General features: G+C 38.3%; 2 protein-coding genes across 5 annotated transcripts in view; both read right to left on the bottom strand.

Moving 5' to 3' along the window:
- VPS54 (VPS54 subunit of GARP complex) overlaps nt 1-20791 on the bottom strand; it is a 116388-nt gene extending 95597 nt beyond the window's left edge. The window contains exon 1 of one of the 2 annotated variants that reach the window (XM_047781944.1): nt 20771-20791. The gene's annotated coding sequence lies outside the window, so the exon portion shown is untranslated. Of the gene's footprint in view, nt 1-11141; nt 11164-20770 lie in introns of those variants that run through there. The other variant, XM_047781943.1, reaches the window with a different exon arrangement.
- On the bottom strand, nt 11171-24630 carry LOC125128025 (spidroin-1-like). 3 transcript variants are annotated; one of them, XM_047781954.1, is made up of 2 exons: nt 23348-24630; nt 11171-11233 (listed from the first exon to the last, which is right to left on the bottom strand). In XM_047781954.1, the coding sequence occupies exon 1, from the start codon at nt 24186-24188 to the stop codon at nt 23382-23384; it is 807 nt and encodes a 268-aa protein (XP_047637910.1). In that variant the 5' UTR covers nt 24189-24630; the 3' UTR covers nt 11171-11233; nt 23348-23381. The 3 variants fall into 3 exon arrangements, with proteins under 3 accessions (XP_047637910.1, XP_047637909.1, XP_047637908.1); XM_047781953.1 differs by lacking the exon at nt 11171-11233 and adding an exon at nt 20799-20860; XM_047781952.1 differs by lacking the exon at nt 11171-11233 and adding an exon at nt 21980-22058.
- Between the last annotated feature and the right edge of the window lie 1007 nt (nt 24631-25637).

Below are 25637 nucleotides of genomic sequence, written 5' to 3'. Positions count from 1 at the left end.
TAGCCCCAGGGCAAACAACAATCCACGTGGGATCACAGCCCCGTCCCTCAGTAAACAGACTACCTAAAGACCCCTCAGGCACACAGCTGCCTCCAATCCCATCCAGAGACTAAGCCCCACCCACAAGAGGGATTAGAATCAGCTCCACCTACCAGTGGGCAGGCATCAGCCCCTCCCATCAGGAAGCCTACAACAAGCCCCCATACAGACTTCAGCCACAAGGGGGACAGACACCAGAAGTAAGAGAGGTTACAACTCTATTATCTATCAAAAGGTCACCACATCAAAAACCTATAAAAATGAAAAGACAGAACTATAACTTGGATGAGGGAGAAAGAAAAAACCCCAGAAAATCAGCTAAGCAATGAGAAGATTCTCAGCATCCAGGAAAAAGACTTTAGATTGTTGATGCTAAAGATGATGCAAGACATTGGAAATAAACTGGAAGCAAAGATGGATAACTTACAGGAAACACTGACCAAAGAGATACAAGATATAAAACTTAAACAAGAAGAGATGCAAAATACAATAACTGAAATAAAAAAAATCACTAGAAGCAGCTAACAGCAGAATACAGGAGGCAGAAGAACGAATACGCGAGGTGGAGGACAGATTAGTGGAAATTATGGATGTGGAACAGAAAAGAGAAAAAAGATTGAAAGCAAATGAAGAGAGTCTTAGAGAACTCCGGGACAACGTTAAACGCACTAATATCCTTATTATAGGGGTGCCAGAAGGAGAAGAGAGAAGGGGACAGAAAAAATATTCCAAGAGATAATAGCCGAAAACTTCCCTCACATGGGAAAGGAACCACTCACTCAAATCCAGGAAGCACAACAAGTACCATATAAAATAAACCCAAGGAGGAATACACCAAGACACATATTAATGAAACTGACCAAAATTAAAGACAGAGAAAATCTTGAAAGCAGCTAGGGAAAAGAAACAAGTAACATACAATGGAACTCCACTAAGGTTATCGGCAGATTTTTCAGCAGAAACTCTGCAGGCCAGAAGGGAGTGGCATGATATTCTTAATGTGATGGAAGGAAAAAACCTCCAACAAAGATTACTCTACCCAGCAAGGCTCTCATTCAGATTTGAAGGAGAAATCAAAAGCTTCACAGATAAGCAAAAGTTAAGAGAATTCAGCAACACTAAACCAGCCTTACAACAAATACTAAAGGAACTTCTCTAGGCAGAAAAGAAAGACAGCAACAGGAAACAAAAATTCCACAAATGACAAGACTCATCAGTAAAGGTATATATACAGTAAAGATACAAAATCATCCATGCACAATTATACCACCAAAATCAGAAGTCATGAGAAGAGATGGGTATAAATGCAGGACACTGGAGATGAACTTGCAATTAAGAGAACAACAACTTAAAACAATCTCACATACATATAGACTCTTATATCAAAACTTCAGAATAACTGCAAACCAAAAATCTACAATTGATACACAAACAAGGAATCTCTGGAGAAGAAATATATCTCATAGTAAATAAGTGCATAATCCACCATGAAAGGGGTCATTTGACATCATTCTTGGAATGCTGAAGTCTTCTTAGAACTGATTCTGATTTCCTCTCCATCAAAGAATTTATGATAATTAAATAATGCGACTGTACAATTAATACAGTTCTACAATTGTATTAATAACCATTTCTCTCCATGGTACAATGTAAGGTCTCTAATGTCTTGTTTATCACATCACCTAGAATGGTATAATGCCTACACTGAAGAATCAATAAGATGTAACAAATTGTGAGGACACATTTATATAATTACACTGTTTTTTAACCAATTTATGCATTTTATATTTTACTTATTTTCAGAGGGTGTATTATTTTTGGTATTCTTACCAGTTAAGTTATTCTTTTTATTATGCTATATAGAATATTTAATTGCATATAAGGCTTTCTTCTTTATAAATTTTAGTTGCATAATATAGACAATTTTAATATAATGCTAATTTTTAAAGAAAAATTAAAATGTAACATAATACTAAATAGTAAAAATGAAAGCCATACAAAATGGGATAAAGTATAGAATAAATTTCCTATTTGTCTCAGCATATCTTCCATTCCACTTCTCCAGAGGGAGTCACTTAATCTGTTTCTTAAGATCCATGATATAATAATCTGTGTGAATGTAATTGTTTAAAATATATGTATTTTATTCTGCAAAAAAAATAAAATTTCAAAAAAAATAAAAAAATAAAATAAAAATTATAATAGTATTTTTGCTTCTTGATCAAATCTGTATTTCTAAGCAATAAATGAGCATAAATATTTCAAGATATCTGCAACAATTTAATGTGGTATGAAAATATCTGAAGTTTCTCTTGGTGACAAAGTTACTGGTAGTGGTAATATCCCTGTGAGGATTTCTTACATTCACAGTTAGAGGAAATTCTAAGATTTAGTTAAAGCAGTGCTCTCAGCCATGGCCACACTGACACTGGCATTTTGATCTAGATAATTCTTTGTTGTTGGGGGCTCCCCCCTGTACATTGTAGGATCTTTAGATACATCCCTAGCCTCTATCCATTTGACGCAAAAAGCAAGCTCCCGCCCAGTTATGGCAACCAAAAATGTCTGAGACAAAAGCCAAATATCCCTAGGTGGAAAAAGAGAGGAGGACAAAACCACCCCAGTCAAGAACCAATGAATTAAAGATGTAATTTTTTCCCCATCCAAAGTTCACAGACTCCCTGAATTCTATCCACAGACCCTACAGAGTATGCGAAATGAGTATTAAGTATCTCTGCTCATTAAGTACCTTATAATCTAAGAAAACAGAGAACAGCATAGTGAGATTTAAACCACAACACGGGGAAACAAACTGAGAATATGAGACATTCAGTAAGAAAACTGGCTTAGACACCTAGAACAATGACATTTTAAAAAGGTGGGGAACTATTCTATATTAAAGTAAATAAAGAGACAACAACTAAAGGCAGTATGTGAGCCTTAACTGGATCCTGGTTTAAAAAGGAAAAAAAAAAAAAAAAACTTTAATACATTCTTGGGACAACTAGGAAATTCTGAATAGGGATTGCATGCTATATGATATTTTGGAATTATTATTAATTTTCTTAGGTATATTAATGGTATTGAGATCATGGGAAAATGTCCTTATACTCAGGACATGAACACTAAAGTTTTAGGAGTAAAGTATGTCACCTACAACTTACTCCCAAATGATTCAGCAAAAAATACACACAGATAAAACAAATACAGCAAAATGTTAAAAATGATTTAAGTGAAGTACATGAGTATAACATGTTCTAATTCTTTCACTTTTCTGTATGTTTTTCAGTTTTCACAATAAAAAGTTTAAGGAAAGAAACTTTGCATTAAAAAATCTGTTAAACATTAAATAATGTTATGAGTTCCTATTGTGGCTCAGCAGGTTGAGAACCTGACATAGTGTCCATTAAGGATATGGGTTCGATCCCTGGCCTCACTCAGTGGGTTAAAGATCCAGCCTACAGCAAGTTGGGGCATGAGTCGCAGATGCCTCTCAGATTCTGAACTGCTGTGGCTATGGCGTGGGCCAGCAGCTGCAGCTCCAATTCAACCTCTAGCCTGGGAACCTGCGTATGTCACAGGTACGGACATAAAAAGAAAAAAAAAATGTTTAATTTAAAAAAAAAGCTAAATGTAACAATCAGAGGGAAGGAAAAACATTCAATTTATAACTGTTAACCTGCCTGAAGATGGCCTTATTGCACAACTTAAAATATGGAGGGAAAAAAAATCAATCAATTTCAAGTTTTAAGGTTGCAGAAGAATAATATCATACACAGAAACCAATTCCTAAAAGGCTAAATGAGAAGGCAGCTGAGCTGAACACTTACACAGGCATTACCCACAGTGCAAAAATTTCTTCCCTTGCTTCTAACACTATAATAATATCTGCTTACAGAGAGCAATATTACAAAATCATTTACAGTAAACTCTGAACTATTTATGAAATTGCCTATTACAGATAAAACAATAGCAAAAGCCTTCCCCACCCCCACTATTTCAACGTATACAAAACATTTTGCCAGAGTAGTTAACACACAGATATACTAACTAATCATTTTATTTCCCTTCTCCTATATTTCACATGTGATATCCTGATATATAATATACCCTACTTTATAAAATCTAAATTTGCCTACACTCTATCATCCTTCTATCATACTATGGTCCTCTAACTACTCTGTACTTCTAGTCTAAATCATTCTGCACATTGCTTTAGGATTAATCTTCTAGCAAGTTTTCATTCTGTCATACTTAAGCTCAAAAAACTTAAACATTATTCATCAGCTTCCAAACAAATGCCAACCTTTACAGGTTGGTACTCAAGGATTTCCACAATCTGATGTTTGCCTTCCTTTCCAGCCTTATTTTGTATTAACAATGGATGACCTCTATTCCAGGCAGAGTGGTCTAATTGTCCCTCTAATCCATCATGCTATCAAGGCCTCTTCAAATTTGTTAAGGCTGTGTCCTTTCTGGGATATTCATACCACCTTTCTACCCATCTAATGCCTCTTCTCCTTTCAAAGGTCATTTCAAATTTCACTTCTAGCTTATATACCTTAAGAAACAAGTATACACACACTAAAATATAGATAAAAATAATCCCAGCATTATTTTTAAGAGTGAAGAATTTGAAACAACCTAAATAAGAAGGAATTGGCTATTTAATAAGCTATAGCACAACCAATGGATTACACTGTCTTTTTTTTTTTTCCCCCCTGCTTTTTAGGGCTGCACCTGCAGCATATGGAAATTCCCAGACTAGAGACTGAATCGCACCACAGCCACAGCAACGCCAGATCCAAACTTCATCTTCGACTTACACCACAGCTCATGGCAATGGTGCATCTTTAACCCACTAAGTGAGGCCAGGGATTGAACTTGCACCCTCATGGATACTAGTTGGATTCATTTCCGCTGAGGCATGACTGGAACTCCCTACACTGTCATTTAAAATAGGATTGCAGACTCACACCCATTATGATGGTCACTCTGACAAAAACAAAACAAACAAAAAAACCCAACCAAACAAAAGAACAAGTGTTGGCAAGGATGGGAGGTACTAGAAAACTTAGGCACTGCTGGTGGGAAGTAAAATGGTACAGCCATTATGGAAAATAGCATGGCAATTCCCCCAAAAAAAAGTAGAAACAGAAGTTCCACATGATGGAGCAATTCCACTTGTGAGTATATACCCAAAAGAACTGAAAAAAGGGTCTTGAGAAGATATTTATATACCTATGTAATGACATTATTCATAATAGCCAAGAGGTAGAAGTAATCTAAGTGTCCACTGACAGACGAATAGATAAACAAATGTGGTGTATATACACAATAGAATATTATTATTATTCCTCCTTAAAAAGTAAGGAAATTCTACATTTACTACAGCCTGGACGAATCCTGAAGACATTATGCTAAGTGAAATAAGCCAATCACGAAAACACAAATACTGTATGATCCCACTTACACGAGGTATATAAGCAGTCAAATTCAGAGAAAAAGAAGGTAGAATGTGGTTGTCGCTGGCTGGGGGAGGGAAAATAGGAAGTTGTTTAGTGGGCTATAGAGTTTCAGTTTTGCAAGATGAAAAAGTTCTGGAGACTGACTGCACAACAATGTGAATACACTTAACACTACTGAACTGTACACTTAAAAATGGTTAAGAAGGGAGTTCCCGTTGTGGTGCAGTGGTTAACGAATCCGACTAGGAACCATGAGGTCGAGGGTTCGGTCCCTGCCCTTGCTCAGTGGGTTAACGATCTGGCGTTGCCGTGAGCTGTGGTGTAGGTTGCAGACACGGCTTGGATCCCGTGTTGCTGTGGCTCTGGCGTAGGCCGGGGACTGCAGCTCCGATTAGACCCCTGGCCTGGGAACCTCCATATGCCACAGGAGCGGCCCAAAGAAATAGCAAAAAAGACAAAAAAAAATGGTTAAGAAGTGTTGTGTTATACATATTTTTTACAATTAAAAATTTTTCTGAAATAGGACTGCAGAATATTTAATGACAAAAAAATGTAACACATTTTGTTAAATGCAAAGAGTTTTCAAAACAATATGTCAGTATGATCCAATTTTCTAATTTAAAATAAGCATACATATTGGCAAAAAAAAAAGCATGGACAATATTAACAACAGTTACCTCCAAATGACAAAATTACAAGAAATTTTTATTTTTGTTTATGTTCTTTTGAATTTTCCCAATGTTCTCCTATGAAAATGAATTACTCTAAATGTATTAACCAGGGTTCTCCAGAGAAACCGATCCAACAGGATATTTGTAAGAGAGTTATTCAAGGAATTGGCTCACCACCTAGTTATGGAGGCCATGAAGTCCCACAATGTGCCTTCTGCAAACTGGAGAACCAGGAAAGCCAGTGGTATGATTCAGTCTGAGGCCAAAGGCCTGAAAGCCAGAGGGCCACTGGTATTAAGTCCTCGGTCCAAAGGCCTAGAACCAAGAGCTCTGATGTATGTGGGATAGAGATGGATGTCCCAGCTCAAGAAGAGAAAACAAATTCACCCTTCCTTTGCTTGTTTTATTTGGACCTTCAAAAGATTAGATGATGATGATAATGCCTGCCCATGCTGGCAAGGGCAGATCTCTTTACTCAGTCAATAAATCACATGCTAATTTTTTCCAGAAACACAAAGACATGCCTAGAAATAATGTTTTACCAACTATATGGGCATCCCTTATATCAGTAAAGCTGACACATAAAATTAACCACGATGCTTTATTAATCAGGAACAACTCTATTTATCAACCTGTAAAAGCTTGGTTCAGCCTTATACTTACCTTCACTATAAATCTTTTCTAATGACCATAACCCACAGAAAACTATCCTTCCTTTGAACTCAGGATGCTAACTGTCTTTGTGAGCATATACTAACTTTTTAAATCCTGTATCCCATCAGTTAAGTAAAAATTTAAGCAACCGTCATTTACAAATTATATAGGATACCAAGGTATTAATGCATGTAAAATATAATTATGCTAAATGGGAATTTTTAAAGGAGGAAGGACTTTTTAAAATAATCTAGTTTATTAATTAATGGCAAAAATACCTTTTTACACAATTTTAATTGATAGCAATGTGATTTCACTATGCTTCATTATTATTAAAAATCTTGATTTAAACTTTATAAATGGCGAGTGAAAGGTTTGGCACTTTGTTCAATTTACTTTTATACCTAGCTTTTTATTTCTGTTACAGAAAAAAATAACTCACAAGTGTATGTAGAACCAAACAGAATAAATCTCTGATCACACTTTCTAAACTTTCTATTTTGATGTTTTAAAAACAGGATAGAAAACTACAGTTTCGGTTTTTAAAGAGTCCATCATTTAACAAAAAAACATAGAGATGGAATATTTGCAAACATCCATTTTCAAAATAGACTTACCATAGCTTGAGTGTTTCTGGAAAATCAACTACTATATTTTCTCACTCATTATTTTAAAATTTTTTTAAAAAGGGAGTTCCCATCATGGCTCAGCAGTAACAAACCCGACTAGTATCCATGAGGACATAGGTTTGATCCCTGGCCTCACTTAGTGGGTTAAGGATCCAGCACTGCTGTGAGCTGTGGTATAGGTCACAGACGTGGCTTGGATCCCACGTTGCTGTAGCTGTGGCATAGGCCGGCAGCTACAGCTCCAATTCGACCGTAGCCTGAGAACTTTCATATGTGGTAGTGTGGCCCTAAAAAGATGAAAAAATAAAAAAATTTTTTTAATTAAAAAAAAAAAAAAAAACAGTGGGAACAGATTAAATGTGTGGGTGTGTCTGTGTTTCACTATCTATTGATTAATATTATTGTCAGTCACAGGCCACTTCTGCAAAGGTCAGTAAATTTGGAATTTTTTTGTTTAAAAAGAAAAACACACATAAAAATAACAAAAAAACACATAAAATATTCTTAAGTTTGACAACTCTTTTGAGTACTTTTATACATGGCTATGGAAGAGATTGAACTAAGAACAGGATAACCCAACTCTGTGCTTTGTTACTTGTGGTTCCAGTATTAGTATTCAGCCAAGACGCAATCTCTCTATAGGAATCATCTTAGGTTAATTAAACATTATGTGAGAGCTGGTTTAACTGAAACTAGATAACATAATCTGAAAGCACAATTAACTACTCATGTAACCTATATTACATCACAAGGATGAACTAAGTGAAGGGCACCACTGTTAAACGCTTGAGCTTACTTACCTATATTGTGACTGATAAAGGAACATGTGGACTGATTGAAGATGCTAGTATCAATCTCCATAATAAATATTAATAAAGGTACATTTCTTTTCTCTTTAGACAAAAAAAATATATATTCCTTAAACTAGGTGGTACCTTACAAAGGAGTTAGGACTCAATCCACAAGACGGCGGTAAGTCAATATGGACTTAAGACATGGTGGGGAATACATCACTCTAGGACAGTATTAGTGAGGAGGGCCAAGTACAGAACCTAAAAAGACTCCAAGATTTCTGAAGAAAGAAATGCAAGAAAGATATAAAGACAAGGTTGTGATAAAGATAAGAAGGAACAACCAAGAAGGTGAGAGAAATCCAAAGAAAGAAAAATCAGCTCAGAATTTGCAAATAAAATAAACAAACAAAAAATCTCCTTTGGATTTAGCAATTAGGAAGTGCCACATCAGAGCACAACATCAAGCCCAACAGTGGGGGTGGACGCAGATTGCAGAGGTTGGAATGCACTAGAAGGTGAGGATATTAATACACAATGGCTACTGTTTCAAGAGACTTAGTTATGAGATTACAAAACAATACATAGAAAAATCTCCTTCTGATGTAAAAGTTTTATATACCTATATATAATGTATGAAGAGGTATACAACCAAATTTTAACAGTGGTTATGTAACAAACTTTCCCTGACCATAGTATCTACATACATTCTCTCCTAACATTATCCCCCAACCAACATACAGATCCTATTATTCTCTACTACTAGCATTATGGTTTGCAATCTTTATAATACTTTTTCAAATTATAACTGATCATTTATTTACCTGCTTATATCCTGTCTCTCTCACTATATCATAAACTTACATTTGTTTCATTCATCTTTCTATACCATGCCCAGCACAGAGGCTAAGCACTCAGTAAACTGCATGCATGTTCAATGATGAATGAGCAAATGAATGACTATCATGGAAAAAGAGGTAAACACATGCAAGTCACTAACAGAGTCTCATACAAGTTCACATATATTCAAAACAACATAAAAGCCTAAGTCAAAAATATATTACACCTTGTTTGTATAACATTATTTGACTTTCTAAAATTTGATTCTAGATTTCTACCTTTCCTGTAACACAGTATAATATATTGGTTAAGAAAACTGGCCATAAAGTGAGACCCCTGCCATTTATTAGTTGTGTGACTGTTGACAACTTTCCTACCTTCCTGACAGTTTCCTCATTTGTTAAATGCGACAGCAACAGTGTCTTCCTCATAGGAATGTTGTAAGAGTTAAATGAAATATAACTTGCATAACCTATGTACTTGGCACATAGTTGACATTTAATAAATAATTGCAACTACTACTATTTATCATTACATACATCTTAAACCTTAACATTTGAACTATGCCATACAAAGCTTTAAAATAAGTTTAAACTTGAGGATCCCAAATTTCCTCTACTGGTGTCCTTTGCCTGCGTGACCCTAGTTGGGAGGGGGAGAGGAGGAGGCAGCAAGCCAAAATGGGCAGATATATATTTACTAACAGAAAAGTAACCCAAGCATAGAACAGTAATCCTCAAAGTCATGCCAACAAAATGAAAGAAAAAAGTACTGGAAAATGACGATGAAACTAAAAAAACATGATGGCCCAAAAGACAGACAACTTTTGATGAAAACTGTGTTTGTGGGAGAGAAGAGGGATGAAGAGACAAAAAGGATCGAAATAATGCTTTGGAAGACATTTGAACAAAGGTCAAAGTTCAAATCATGGGTGTGGAGTAGACAGGATAAAATATAACAATCTCTGAGTTGGATGCAACTTTAAAACTGGCTCAGAGTTCTCCAGTGACACAGCAGGTTAAGGATCTGGTGTTGTCACTGCAGCAGCCTGGATCACTGCTGTGGCACAGGTTTGATCCCTAGCCTGGAAACCTGTATGCCACGGGCACAGCAAAAAAAAAAAAAAAAAAAATCATCTGGCTCAACTTTCTACCTAATATATGAATCCTTTCCATAAGGGGTCTTTCTGCCTCCACTTGAAAACCTTCAGTAATGTAGAACTGACTATTTCAAAAGCAAATTATTACTATAAAACAACTAAAATTGCTTTAGGAAAAAAAATTCTTTCTTGTAGTAAACAGAATCCCGCCTCCCTGAATTTTGTATCACTGTTCCTAGTTCAGTCACATTACAGGAATAACAGAGTTATTCGCCAATGGAAAGTAATATGCAGAAAAAGAGGGCTAATGAGAGCTCAGAGCAAGAGGTGAGGCAAACACTTTTAAGAAGAAAGGCAGAAAGCAATCAGAAAAACCATCATTATAGAAGCCAAGGAAGAAATGTCCAGAAGGAAAGTGTAAACAGAAGTGTCAACATGCTACAGGGAAAGAGGTCACAGAGGTTATTAACTTCAGAAGGATACTGGATTAGAAAAGTTTCAGGACAGTGTTTGGGGCAGAAGCCATACCATAAGAGATTAAGCAAGTGGTGAAGTAACAAAGGCAGCAACATCAACATCTTGGTGATGAAAGAAAAGAGATTAAGAGTTGAGCAAGAATTTTTTAGGTCATGGGAGAACTGAGCATATTTGTAGGCAAACAGCAAGGAATCAACTGAAGAGTGAGATTTAAAACAAACAAGAAAAATTGATGGAGAAAGGAGATGAGGAATTGATGGAGAAAGAAAGTTAGCTACTCATGGGGATGGGGATGGGGTGCGGTGGAGAGGAGAAAGCAGAGAAAAAGAATAATCACACCAGAGACTATGAAGCACCTTAATTCAGGCTATGCCTCACCTTGAGAAAAAAAGGACTTTGTCAGGCAACAGTAAGAAAATTAGCAAGGTGATCCAGAAAAGTTGCCTGTCATCCTACTGTTTTTTGCCTCATACCCTTATCTGAAGCAGGCAGGGAGATCAGCTGGAACTCTGGTGATCCTGGATTGCCTCATTCCCACCACTAGTTCTGAAAGTTCTCCAAAGTCCTAAGATCAAGAGTGCAGTAAAAATGTGTTATCCACAAAAGGATGGCAGGGGAGAGGGAAGAAATAGCAGACAATAAGAATTATTACATCATTACTAGTATTTGACTAAACTATACAGTTCATAAGTGCTTGCTTTCATTCTAGTCTAACAACCTAGCAAAATATTTTTGAAATGAATCAATGAATTAATCAAATACCCCTCTTGGATAAAGAAACAGGTTCAAGAGTAACTTAATTTCAGACCATTTAATAGTTGTGAAGATTTGCACCTAAATTCCATGCCTCTGTCACAAAATTGCATTGCCTCTCCAAGAGGGGAGAGGTTTTTCACTACTGCCTCCCACCCATTTCAGGCATCTAGTACTCTACTTTTCTGTCTTCTTTTTCTCCTTATCAAATCAATTGCTAATCCAACAATAATTATTTATTTATAAGAATAATTATTACTTGTATCCATCTTATATTAAAAATAAATGTTAGCGATAGTATCTGATTCTGATAATTTTTTAAGGGAAGCTTTAGGTTCAAAGAATTTTATAAGACTAGGACTGCTAGAGAATTATTCCTCAAAGAAAAAGACATCATATTGTCATCAGTATAATTTACTATTCTTCTTAGCAAAAGTATAATTTCTGAGCTGCAGTGTAGGATAAATATGCTACTATGGACAATCAAGATGAGAAGACAAGTTACTTATTTACATGACAGCCTTAATGGGTTAATATTTCTTGAAAGCCCAGATCTTTATGTTTAAATTTCAGTTTCATTGCTGAGACAGTTGTGTGCAATAATGTATATGTGATTTTTAAAGTTCTAGAGTTCCCATTGTGTTTGTGAGGATGCGGGTTCGATCCCTGGCCTCTTTCAGAGGGTTTAGGATTGAGCCTTGCTGCAAGCTATGATGTAGGTTGCAGAGGAAGCTCGGATCCAGTGTTGCTGTGGCTGTGGCAATGGCAGCTATAGCTCTGATTCAAACCCTAGCCCATGAACTTCCATATGTCACAGGTGTGGCCATAAAAAGAAAAAAATAATAATAACAAAATTAAAATTAAAAGCTTTTAAGTATTTTAGAAAACTATGATTAAACTAGATTATGTCGGGTGATAATTCTTTAATATTGTGTAGCAGTATATTGTTATTTTTGTCTTAGCTGTATGGAAGAAGCATAACTATACCATTTACCAGAAATTGGCTCTTAAAATTCCAAAAGCATTGTAGGAAGTGTTTCTTAGAATATGACATACTTGAGATATCTTAAATTAGTATGATTAAAAAAATCATCTCAGAATACCCATCATGGCTCAGTGGTTAACAAACCCAACTAGCATCCATGAGGACAGGTGATTCGATCCCTGACCTTGCTCAGTGGGTTAAGGATCCAGCATTACTGGTGGATTCGATCCCTGCCCTTGCTCAGTGGGTTAAGGATCCAGCATTACTTATGGTGTAGGTCACAGATGTGGCTCGGATCTGGTATTGCTGTGGTGCAGGCCAGCAGTGGCAGCCCTGAGTCGACCCCTAGTCTGGGAACCTCCATATGCCACAGCTGCGGCCCTAAAAAGACAAAAGCCAAAAAAAAAATTTCTATTAATTTCTATCAAATCAACCTTTGGTTGGACACTACAGTATGGTTGTTCCTTTTTGTTTTCTTGCACATATCAGTATTTCTAAACTGGGGTTAATCAAGTTGAAGCTAAATGAACACAGAAAATAAGAACAAAGTTGTGCTAATCTAATTAGCTTTTCCCTTACATTCCCATCTGACATTTACAAGACCCTGTGCCTTGCAGGAAACTCTGAATACATGTGTTTCCTGAAGTTCCTTTTTTACTTTTGATTTCATAACAAGAAGAAACAATAAGAGAGAACCTTGGAGTTCCCATCTTGACACAGTGGAAATGAATCTGACTAGGAACCATGAGGTTGCAGGTTCAATCCCTGGCCTCGCTCAGTGGGTTAAGGATCCAGTATTGCCATGAGCTGTGGTATTAGTCGCAGACACGGGTCAGATCTGCCGTTGCTGTGGCTGTGGTGTAGGCCGGCAGGTGTAGCTCCGATTGGACCTCTAGCCTGGGAACCTCTATATGCCCTGGGTGTGGCCCTGAAAAGCAAAAAAAGAGAGAGAGAGAGAGAGAGAATCTTGACTAAAGAATAAAAAGTGTAAATATTTGTAACATTACATTTAAAAATTTTTAAATGGCTATGAAATAAGTTGTATTTCACATGTAACATTCTTATTGGGAATAAAAATCACAAGTATTCTCAATAAACAATGTATTTTTTTAAGACTACATGTCATTCAAAATAAAAGCAATGTTTTTCCCCAGTACTCATCAGAGAATTAATACAGGAAAATAACATAATATAGCAGCCACCGAAATTAATTAAGGGTCACAAACCTGGAAGTGAATGATAAAACTGTACTGAGATAAAATCTGTCTCTAGCATGTAAAAAAACTGAATGAAAAAAATATAACTTGGATGCTTTATTTTACTCCTTTGGGCCATTGACAGAACTGTATTACTAGTGAAACTTTTGTCAAAGTGAATCAGAGTATAACACTGGTATTCTGTTCTTGGTGTCTTGGCCACAGACTGGCAGATAAATCCTAAAATCACTCATTCAAGTCATTGGAGAACACAAATATCTTAAATACATAAACCAGTAGACACTTATTAACATGACTATGAAAAGAGTGAATTTAAAATAAAATCTGTATAATCTACTCTATCTTGAAAATAGTTGCTAGAAGAAAATTATGTATTAATACATTCATAAGAGGGACAAAATTGACACTAAGATTTATCCACTGTTTTGGGTTATCCCTGCCTTGCTTCTTTCTAGCATAAATACAGTTTAGTGCTAAATCTATCTTTATTAATAAAATATATTTCAAGATATAAAGGTCCTTAAAGGGAAGGTTCTTCAAATAATCTAAACATATTTAATAATCTAAGTAATCTGTACTCTACAGATTTTAAAGTAACAATAAAGATGATGCTTTCCAGAAATTTTCTTTTTAGAGAAAATAAAGCAAAATAGCTAGAAACTCATGTGCAGAGTCATTAAGTGGCTCAATAATGAAAATATTAAATATTAATTGAAGGCATAAAGACAAGTTCATTAGTACTATAACCCCAAACCAACAATAAATTAGCATTTTAATTAATTACTGCTTGGTATTACCTCTATACCTGTCCCCACTGTTTGGGTCTCTAAGCCCAGTTAGTTCTACCTTAGTAGCTTCCCTACTTAGTTTTGATCCCATGGTCAGCAATCCCCTTTGCATGTTCAATTCTCTCTTCCATCTTCAATACAATCTGTCTTTGCTTTATTTCTGGCTGCAGAATACTGTCAGAGAAAATTTATGTAAAACAGGCAGATTATACATTTATGAATTCCAATCTCAAGTGAGGCTCTGCTCAGCAGTCCCTTCACTTATTCTCCAACACTTCTCTTTCCCAATCCCCACAGTATTTATAACAAATTTTCATCACTCTCATGTCCCCTAGCTTATCTCCATCAGTCTCGTGCTCAAAAAATTGTCGACTTCGTATCAATTAAAAAACAAGTCCTTCTTCCATCTATATCCAAACATACCTAATTCTCACCTATACACAACTCCTAACTTTCTGTGGTACAGTATAGGTGTCTACTCTTTTCCAGAGTTAATCCCTCAATCTGTTGTTCTTGACCTCACCTTTCTTTACTTCATCTAAGACCTTGTTCTGTAATGATTCCAACTCTCCTACCCTCTATCTCATCAATCCAACAAAAAAATGTTGAAGTACTAAATTAAAGTTCTTTCCTATCTTCCATCTTCACCACTCACTTGGCTGTGGAAAAGGAGAGGAATGACCTGATTTCTAAGCTCAGTTTCTTCTACTCCAATAAAAAATAAAATAATAATAATAAATTCAATCGCTTACTATCAGTCTTCACCTGACCTGACCTCCCTGCTCTCAAAAGTCAATGAAGGTAATAAACATAGACAGAATGAAAGAATTAGAAAAATCACCATTTGTAATCCTCCAATGCAATGATTCATTCAAGCAAGGATCATTAATGGATGCTAAAATCCCTGGTTTAAAAGGATGTTAGGAACAGGATATTTACAGGGCCATGAAGTATCATTCTGTCAATTATTTGTTAAAAAGTAGAGAGATCTGTCAATTTTCACCTCTACCAAGTGATCGAGCTAGAATCACCAGCAGGGGGACAGCCCAATATCATGTGCCTCCTAATGTTAAGATGGTGTGTGTGTGTGTATATATAGATATATATATATATATATATATACACACACATACACATATATATATATACATATATAAAATCTGAGGTGTTTTTGTCAGTAATATTTGACTAGAATCTAATCATAAAGAATACAGAATTTACTTGAGGACAAAGGCCTCTGTTTTTTTGTTGTTGTTGTCTTTTAGGGCCACAACCATGGCATATGGAATTTCCCAGGCTATGGGTCCAATTGGAGCTGTAGCCACCAGCCTAAGCCAGGGCCACAGCAAAGCTGTAGCTGACCTGCATTTGCAACCAACATAGAACCCAACCTTAACCCACTAAGTGAGGCCGGGGATAGAAGCCACATCCTCATGGATGCTAGTATGGTTCGTTAACCACCGAACCACAATGGGAACTCCACAAATGCCCCTGCTTTTCAAGGAAGAGAGGGAGACAATGGGCCTATTCCAGACTGGAGCAGACTAAACAGACATACAAGTCAAATGCAATGCATGAAACTTGACTGAACATCTCACGTAAGAGGGAGGAAAAAAGCTATAAAGAATTTGGAGACAGATGGGAAAATTTAAGTATGTTGAATAATGATACTGAATAATTGTTGATACTCTTTGATATCATAATGGTACTGCAGTTGTGTAAAAGAACGTCCCTGTAATTGGGAGATGCATGCTTAAGTACTAGGAGTTAAGCATCAATGATATCTCCATCCTGTTTTCAGGGTTGGAAAAAGGTGTGTGTGTGTGTGTGTGTGTGTGTGTGTGTGTGTGTGTGTGTGTGTGTGTGTGTGTGTGTGTGTGTGTGTGTGTGTGTGTGTGTGTTCATTCTACTATTCCTTTTTCTTTTCTGTGGATTAAAATTTTTTTCAGTGATAACAGTAATGATGATAACGAAACAATGAAGGCTAACTAAGAACCTAAGATAAGTAGAAATAAGTCAGACAGAGGGAGGGGAGAAAGGGTGTGATGAGGAGAACTCTCCAGGAATAAGAAACAGTAAGTCAAAGGCTTGGAAGGGAGAAAGTCTACTGCCAGAAACCACAAGTAATTCAGTCTATTTACGGGAAGCAAGAAGTTGAGGAGAGACACTAGGCTAGAGAAATAAGTTGGGGGAAGAACTTAAATGAATGTACAAATCTGTTAAAGGAATAGGAATGAGAATCTCATCATAGGATAAAAGAAAGTCAGAGAAAAAACTTAAGGTGAGGAATGATATAATCAAATTTGCCATTTAGAAAGACTGCTGATTGTAGCTAGTGCTAAGAATGGACTGGAGAAGCTTAAAAGAGACCAAATAGGAAACTTGTAATAATGTAGGTGAGAGATGATAGCAGCCTGAACTCAGATAACAGTAGAAGAGATGAAGAAAACTGGACGGATTTCAGATCTTTCTCTAATTCTAACCTCTTTTCATTGTTCCATACCCAAATTTGTAACTGCTTGCTGGTCATCTTCACCTACAGAGATACCTAAAATTCAATATATCCAAAACTTAAACTCATTATCTACCATCCTTACCCACCTTCTTCTACCTGCCAAAAATTTATTTCTTAACTCAGGTAACAGCAACAGCATCTATGTAGTTTCCCAAGCTACAAAGGCTATGGCAACTTAACTCCCTGAACCCTTTATATTCTCAAATTTCTGTACCAATTTGAACTGTCCTATGGATACTACCTTTAAAATTCATCACAAATCCACTCCTTGCTCTCTGTTCCAACTGCCACTGCTATAGTTTAGGGCCTTATCTAGCCAAACCGAAAAAACAAAACAAAAAACAGGGCACAAACTTTGACATAACTTTATGACTTCAAAATTTTACTCACCCCGCAGGAGAAAAACATAATAAAATATGATGCATTATCACAATATTCATATACAAACACCCAATCTCTGAACTTACTTTTAGTCAAAAAGCTATTTGAATATAAAATTATCCTAGTCAGTAGCATTTTTGCCATGAAAACTTGCCTCCATTTCCTACAATCTAATTTTTTTGAGTGCACTATTTAAAAAAAAAAAAAAACCCTACCAATACCACAACATGACTTAAACTGAATACTATCTCTAACTACTCTAACCTCATGCTAGCCCAGAAAAATCTCACTGGAGAGGGGGAGCTCTGTTTATCTGTAGTTTTACTTTTGTATGATTGTGAAGGAAAGGTGACCAGTTAACAAAATTGTAAGAGGTTACGTTTTCCCCACTCATTTCATGTATTTCAGCTAATTCAACTCTGAATACCATAGTACAACTATGGACTATTGGACACGGACAAAAACAAAAGCATCTCTTTTTGTGTAAAAGGAAGTTAAAAAATAATACAAGAAACAGATCTAGGAGACGAGACTTTACAAATAGTGAGTAGGTTTAAAATCCCTGCTTCTCAGGAATTCCCATTGTGGCGCAGTGGTTAACGAATCCGACTAGGAACCAAGAGGTTGCGGGTTCGATCCCTACCCTTGCTCGGTGGGTTAAGGGTCTGATGTTGCCATGAGCTAGCTGTGGTGTGGGTCGCAGACCAGGCTCGGATCCCGTGTTACTGTGGCTCTGGCATAGGCCTGTGGCTACAGCTCCAATCAGACCCCCAGCCTGGGCATAAGCAGGGGCGGCTCAAGAAAAAGGCAAAAAGACAAAAAAAATAAAATTAAAGACAAAAAATAAATAAAATCCCTGCTTCTCCAGTTAAATCCTCACATTTGAGAGCAATTACCAGTGGTAGAAAAGCCCTCTAAACATAAAGGAAGGTATGAATGGTAAGAATTAATCCAGACTATAGTTTACTCTTGATATGGCTAAAATGTTTAGCATAAATAAGGCACTTCTGAAAATTTTTTCTTTTTTTTTTTGGTCTTTTTGCTATTTCTTAGGCCGCTCCCACGGCATATGGAGATTCCCAGGCTAGGGGTCTAATCGGAGGAGCCGTAGCCACCGGCCTACGCCAGAGCCACAGCAACACGGGATCTGAGCCGCGTCTGCAACCTACACCACAGCTCACGGCAACGCCGGATCGTTAACCCACTGAGCAAGGCCAGGGATCGAACCTGCAACCTCATGGTTCCTAGTCGGATTCGTTAACCACTGTGCCACGACGGGAACTCCCCCACTTCTGAAAATTTTAATTCTAAAATTATATATTTTTATGACTTTTCAAAGAGCATATTTTGAAAACAAGGTAACCTTTTCTTGGTAACTTAATTTCACCATTTTAATCATCAGTTTTCTACTGTGTTGTAATAGTGATACTCTCAGGTGCTACTGAAGGAAGGCAGTTTGCCCCTTTGTCAAAGAGTTTCAGATTATGGTGATACTAGTTCTTTTACTAGTTTGTTACCAATATATTTTTAGAATTTCTCTCTTCTCCTTAGAAAGGTTGTCAGAAGTTACTATTTTCTGCCTTGCTTTCTATATTTCTTCCTTTGGTAGCATTTTTATCCCTTTCTTTTTTTTTTTTTTGTCTTTTTGCTATTTCTTGGGCCGCTCCCGCAGCATATGGAGGTTCCCAGGCTAGGGGTCGAATCGGAGCTGTAGCCACCGGCCTACGCCAGAGCCACAGCAACAGCAACGTGGGATCCGAGCCGCGTCTGCAACCTACACCACAGCTCACGGCAATGCCAGATCGTTAACCCACTGAGCAAGGGCAGGGACCGAACCCGCAACCTCATGGTTCCTAGTCGGATTCGTTAACCACTGCGCCACGACAGGAACTCCTTTATCCCTTTCTAATTTGATTCTCCTGAAACAAGTAACTAGCTCTTATTTCATCAATTGAGGTATAATTGACATATAACATTATATTAGTATCAGGTACAGTTAGCTAACTCATATAGTATTTTATAGTTGACACAGCATCTTAACATACCTCATTTAATTCTTACAATAACTATAATACAGGTATTATCACCTTTTTTTTTTTTCTTCATTTTTGGCTGCCTTGCAGCATATGGAGTTCATGGGCTAGGGATCAGATCTGAGCTGCAGTTGCAACTTGAGCCACAGCTGCAGCAAGGTGGGATCCTTAACCCACTGTGCCACATTGGGGATTGAACCCGTGTCCCAGAGTTCCCAAGGCACAGCCAATCCCATTGTGCCACAGCAGGAACTTCTATTCCTATTTTATAGATGAGAAAACTAAAGCTCGGAAAGGTTGAGTAATTTATCTAAAGTCTTAAGGCTGGTAAATAGCAATAGTGTTCCCAACTTTTCAATCTTTTCTTCTTTCATCACCAAATTAAGCTTGTTAAAAAGAAATTAGTCAAAAGTGGGGCCTATAAGAAAAATAAGATGTGATTCATGTGTAAGTTTTGAATTTTTCTGGATTACAAAATGTATTACTAATTAATTAAAACACTTAGCTTACTTCTCTACCTTCTTGGTAGATGAAGCTACAAGGGAAAAAAATCAAAATTTCAATTTAGATTTATTCCAATTTCAAAAACCTACACACCAGTAACAAACAATTCAAAATGTAATAGTTCAAATTTGCAGTAAAATAAGGCTTCCATTTGCAAAAAAATATATATATTTTTTTAATTCAAATTTGAAGACAACAGACTAAAGAATACCTGCATTATGTCACAGATTTCCTTTTAATTTCCCCTCAACTGCCTCCCCCTGTAGAGAGAATTGCTAGAGGACCTAAGGGTTAATCTAACCCACCAAACAGAATCCACTGAGAGTATTTTCCCATGTGATAGGAGTCAAAGAATATTAGTTCAGGCCCTTACCAGAATTATGCAAACCACAGGTTTAGAATATTACTGATATTTGGAGTCAGACAATTCTTTGTTGGGGGGATTGGGTTCAGGGTTGGGTAAGATTTATCCTGTGCATCGTAGGATATTTAGCAACACCCCCCTAGGGCCAACAGCACCCCACCCTCAGCTGTTACAATGAAAAATGTCTTCAGACACTGCCGAATGTCCCTTGGAGGGCAAAACAGCCCATTTGAGTACCACTCGTTTAGATGTTAGGGCCCTGAGCCTTTGAAAAAGGAGCCCTCCAACCAGCCCTGTATAACTTTTTAAAAAGGATTTTGTTTTTAAAATTTGGATTTTTAAAAATAAGATGGTAATAGTATAAAAGTTACCTAAATAATACATATGCTATTCTCCTCTAGGCTAAAGCATCTTAGAGGACTCTGTAACACGGATCACATCTATACAGATAAAGTTGTCCCCTCTTCCCCTCCATCCCAAAGTTGGGGAAATGTCCAGTTCTGCTACTGAAATGTCAAATACATACATACATAGAACCTAAACAGTTCTAATTGCAAAATACCATTTCCATGGTCACATTGTGATTCTTGAGCTGTGCATCTTAGAGATTCAAGCTTCCACTCTGCAGATTTCTTCATCTGGTTCCTGCCATCTATTTGCAAAGCAAGCAGGAAATAAACTGATGACTTTTCAGGTCTTTTCCAACTCTAACATCCAATGGCAAAAACACTCCTTCAACTTTTCCTTACTGACTCCCAGATGATTAGACTACCTCTTAAGATCACTGAAGTCATTCATGAAAACTTTTTTCTTCCTCCCCTTTTTATAGTAATTTATGATAAATACAAACAAATAGCATGTCAATTGTTTAAAACATCACTTATTAATACCAGTGATCAGTTGATCTTTCCTTGACTCAAATATTCTAAACATGAAAGTTAATTTTAAAAGAAATACTTTTCAAAGAGCTAATACTCTTTATACAAATGAACCACAACAGGCAAATATTGTGATGGAAAGGAGATTAGTGGTTACCTACATTTAAGGGTTGGGGTGAGGAAAATGGGGAGTAATTGCAGATGGGCAGATTGAAAATGTTCTAATATTAAATTATGGTGATGTTAATTTTTTTTAAACTGATGAATTTAACACTTTAAATGAGTGCACTTTATTCAATAAAGGTCTTTATAAAAAGCTAAAAGCAAGTTCCTCTTGTGGCGCCATGGAAACAAATCCAACTATCCATGAGGATGCAGGTTCAATCCCTGGCCTCACTCAGCGGGTTGGGGATCCAGCTGTGGTTAGGTCACAGACGAGGCTGGGGCTTGGATCCTGTGTTGCTGTGTGTGGCTGTGGCACAGGCTGCAGCTCTGATTCACCCCCCAGCCTGGGAACCTCCCTATGCCATGGGTGCAGCCCAAAAAAAAAAAAAAAAAAAAAGGCTAAAAACGGGAAAAAGGAATTTTTATCAACTTTTATTGATAGGAAAGGAATGTGACTAAGAACACATTCTGCAAAGTTTGCCATTTTATGAGTTATGTTAGATTTGATTTTGATTCTAACATAAAAACTTAATACCTATCCAGAAATTAACCGCCAGGAAACAAACATTTGCAAGTTTTTCCATCTTTTCCCAGTAAACTTTAATTTGGAAGCAATGAAAACCACTTCAGAAAGCAAAAGGTTAGAGTAACAATACCTCTCCAAGAACAAAATATACCATCAACACATGAACAGTCTTTACAGTTTTGTTGTAATGTATAATGCATCATAAAGAAAACCATAAAAACAATTTTTATTTCTTTAGAAAGTGATCTTCTTGTAATATCTGTCCTGATGGTGCAATAATTCTGAAATTAACAGAGAGCACAATTCAAAAATAGCCAAATCACAATAAAATCACAAACATCTATTCCCCCAAACCATAACTATCAATCGCCCAAAATCTGCACATATTGATCACTTTACCAAAATCTATCCTAAGCAGTGATGACCACTATGAACCATCAGGTAATACTCATACCCACTTCTAGGAAATCAGACTTTGACTGCAATACAAACACAGTCAAACAAATAAATCCCATCATTCCATCTGTTCTATCATAACTGCTTAGAAGTCATTAAGGCTCTCAAGACACTTTTCCAACTAGAACCCTCCATCAGATATAAAAGTCATCCTGGATGTCTATTCAAATTTACAGTTTAAGTTACCACAATAACACATTTCCCAATATACTATCATGACATCACTTGCCTTGCAAGCATTTACTATTAAGACTACCCTGGGGTTTGACAAATCAGAAATAGAACCGATTAAAAACAAAACACAAAACCATGCCAAGTTAATTCTTTGAAAGTAAGGAGAGCCTCAATAAAGACCAAAATAAAACCAGTTAAAGGGGAACTCTAAAAAAAAAAAAAAAAAAAAAACCCACACACACACACAAACCCACAAACAAAACGAAAAAACCCGGGTCAGCCAAAATTTTATAAAGAGCATCCCGAATTCAGCACAAGGACAGACCAAGTGGTTAATTACATGGGCAGGCAAAAGTTCCCTTGTCAATGGCAGGAAGGCAGGGGAGGCCTGCCTTTGTATCAACGCAGAGATGGAAAGAAGCATAACTGAAAAAAATTAATTATTGAACAAATGATTGTGAGCTACAGTGCCAAAGTGAAAAATACCGAGTTATTCTCTGGCTGGCCTTGGCCAAGAAGACAAATGATTTTTTTCTTTCAATTTAAATTATCCCCTTTGGATCAAAAGAGGGCTAAGGGCCCAGCTGGGAAAAGAAGGGGAAAGTTTGGGGGGAGCATCTAAAGGGGGTGGTGGAAGTTCCACAGCCCGGATCCCCGAGAGGGGCGAGAAGGGAAAAGAGCGGCGTCGCGGCCGCGGGCTAGAGGTGAGGAACACAGCTGCCGGCCGATCCCACAGCGAGAGCGAGAAGGAAAAGGAGGAGGAGGCGGCCAGCAGGAATGGAAGCTTCGGCGCCCGTCAGTTGTGGCCGAAACTCCGCCGGCTTGGCCCGGGGAGGAGACAGAGGGGGTGGGGTCTCGGTCCTCTCTCACCGGAGGTTGGGGGGAGGCGGGAGGGGACGCGCGAAATGCTGGGGGGCGGTGGGGCCGGTCCGACACCTACCTGCGGGTCCCGGGCAGCCGCCCCAGAGCGAGGCCTAGTGCATTGCCGCCGCCTCCAACCCTCCACGTCGCGCCGAGGCTGCTGCTCCGCGGCCGCCGCCGCCCGGAGCCCCGCTGGGCCCGAGCCCGGCTTCCCGCCCCCGCCCCGCGCCGGCTGGCTCGTCAGCCGGGGGAGCAAAGGGTCGCCCTCTCGAGCCCAGCTCCGCTCGAGGGTTAAGAGGCGGCAGCGGCGGCTCCCTCACGTCTCTCCCGGGTGTCCTGTCAGCCAGCAGTTTCCCCCGGGTCCGCAGCGCCGCCTCCGCCGCTGCTGCCACCGCCTCTCCCACATCCCCGGCCTCCAGAGGAGCCGCTACCGCCGCCTCCGCCGCCGCGCTGCGACCACTACCCCTAGAGCTTCTGCTCCCTGCTCCGCTGCCTCCCCTCACCCCGCCGGCCTGCCGCGGCCCGGCCAGGTCCGGGGAGACTGCTCCAGAGGCCGCCGCGAGGGCGCCGCAGCCCCCAGCCCACAATCCACCGCGCGGCTCCGCCGGGGCGGGCGGGCCGCGGCCCAGGCCGAGGGGGAGCGCTCGCAGCCTTGGGAGAGGGCCGGGCTGGGCGCGGGCGCCGCTGGCGTTCCCCCGGAGCAGGGAATGCCCCGCGCGACTGCTCGGCGCCTCCTCTAAGAGGCCTCCACGCAAAGACAGAAACTCACGATGAACTCGACTTTTCCCCACGACCCTTCCCTTCCCCCACCCCGAGGTGCTCTCTGGAGCAGCCGGGTGCCGCCGGCCGCTTCCCCGGACGGGTTCGCGACCCCTCGGCGTGGCCCTCGCCCACGCCCCAGACCAACCGACTCCAAACATCTCAAAGTCCCCAGCACCTATTAAAGTAGATACTTCCACAACATTCCACCTTTCTTTTCACACTTTCAAAGTGAAAGGCTGTTCACTTTGAGTTTCCCAATTACATGTCCTTTGAAAGGTTTAAGGTCACCCCTTCCCCAACAATCCATGGACTCCGGAAACAGTGCATAGTCTCTCTATGGAGGCCTTCCCCCACCCAGTCTTTCTCCAAAGTTTCCCCTAGTTCCAGGCCCTCCTCCCAGGCACCTATCACACTTCTCTGGCGCTGAAATCAGTCATTCCTGCTATTTGAGATACTTGAAGTGTGTATTTTTAATACCACCTCCCTGTAATTCTTGACAGTAATCCAATTCAGCCTGGTTTCAGAGGGCTAGTAATCTTAATCTAATGAAATGAAATCCACAAGAAAGGGAGTGTCTTAGAATATTTTTTAAAAGAGAGAAAAGGGCCGTTTGAGTGCTTATGTCTTAATTTAGGAAGGTTTCTTTCAATTTTGAAACCATATCTTTGCTTAAAAATATCAAAATTTCAGGCATTTATAAGACTGTTTAAACAAATCAAAAGTGAAAATAACAGTTGGGGAGAAAAAAAAGTTGATGCAAATTTCACTAGTAAGAAGTCATTCTGGAAACTGCAAACATAACACTTTGTGAAACGGTATTTTACTCACTAAAGAGCTAAAGTTGAGGGGAAAGGAAGAACAAAAGAGAAGCAAGCAGCAAAAATAGGTGAGAGGAAATTCTTATATTATGTTTTTCTAAATTCAATTCTTTACAGTTTTATAATAAGTAGAGTAAAACTATCAACCTCCAATGTGAACTATATTTAACTGTAAAATGATAAATCCTCCTCAATCTCTGATCTCATAAAGCCAAATGACTTTATATTATGAACATATCAAAGAAAGACTCACCAAATTTTGTCAAAGGGCAGAGAGGAAAATAATTTCACTTTAAGTCTAAAATCAGTTCATAGGTTATATATACTAAGTAATGGATTTAGCAGGTTCCTATATTTTGAAACCACATCAGGAAGTCAACAATAGTTTGAAAACTGTATTAAACCTGGTGGTTTGGCCTTCTAAAAATATTTGCATTTATAACCCATCTTGTTCTAAAAAAGATTCCAAGTTGCTCTAGTTGGCACTTGGGTTAGGGAATAGCCATAAAGAATCTCCTAGACACTAGAACAAGTCAGACTGGTTTGCTTTCCTCATTATCCATTTGTAGATAACATATCATAGGAAGAAAATACACATTGTGTATTATTGCACTTAGTTCTTTCAGGGATCCAGCAAGATTTTACTTTTACTTTTCCACAAATAATTCATAATCATGGACCTAAGCATAAAAGTAAATGCTGATGGTCAGGTTTGCAGAAAACAAAACAAAACAAAACAAAAAGCTGTTAACTGGATAATTTAATTTAGAAGTACATAAATTTTAATTA

Source organism: Phacochoerus africanus, chromosome 5 (genome assembly GCF_016906955.1).
Source record: "Phacochoerus africanus isolate WHEZ1 chromosome 5, ROS_Pafr_v1, whole genome shotgun sequence".
Taxonomy (NCBI): domain Eukaryota; kingdom Metazoa; phylum Chordata; class Mammalia; order Artiodactyla; family Suidae; genus Phacochoerus; species Phacochoerus africanus.
The sequence above is the reverse complement of the archived record's forward strand: the minus strand, read 5'-3'. Positions and strand labels throughout refer to the sequence as shown.

Bases quoted from the DNA above. Each gene is read 5' to 3' on its own strand.
- LOC125128025 (XM_047781954.1), bottom strand. From the start codon at position 24,188: ATGTTTGGAGTCGGTTGGTCTGGGGCGTGGGCGAGGGCCACGCCGAGG.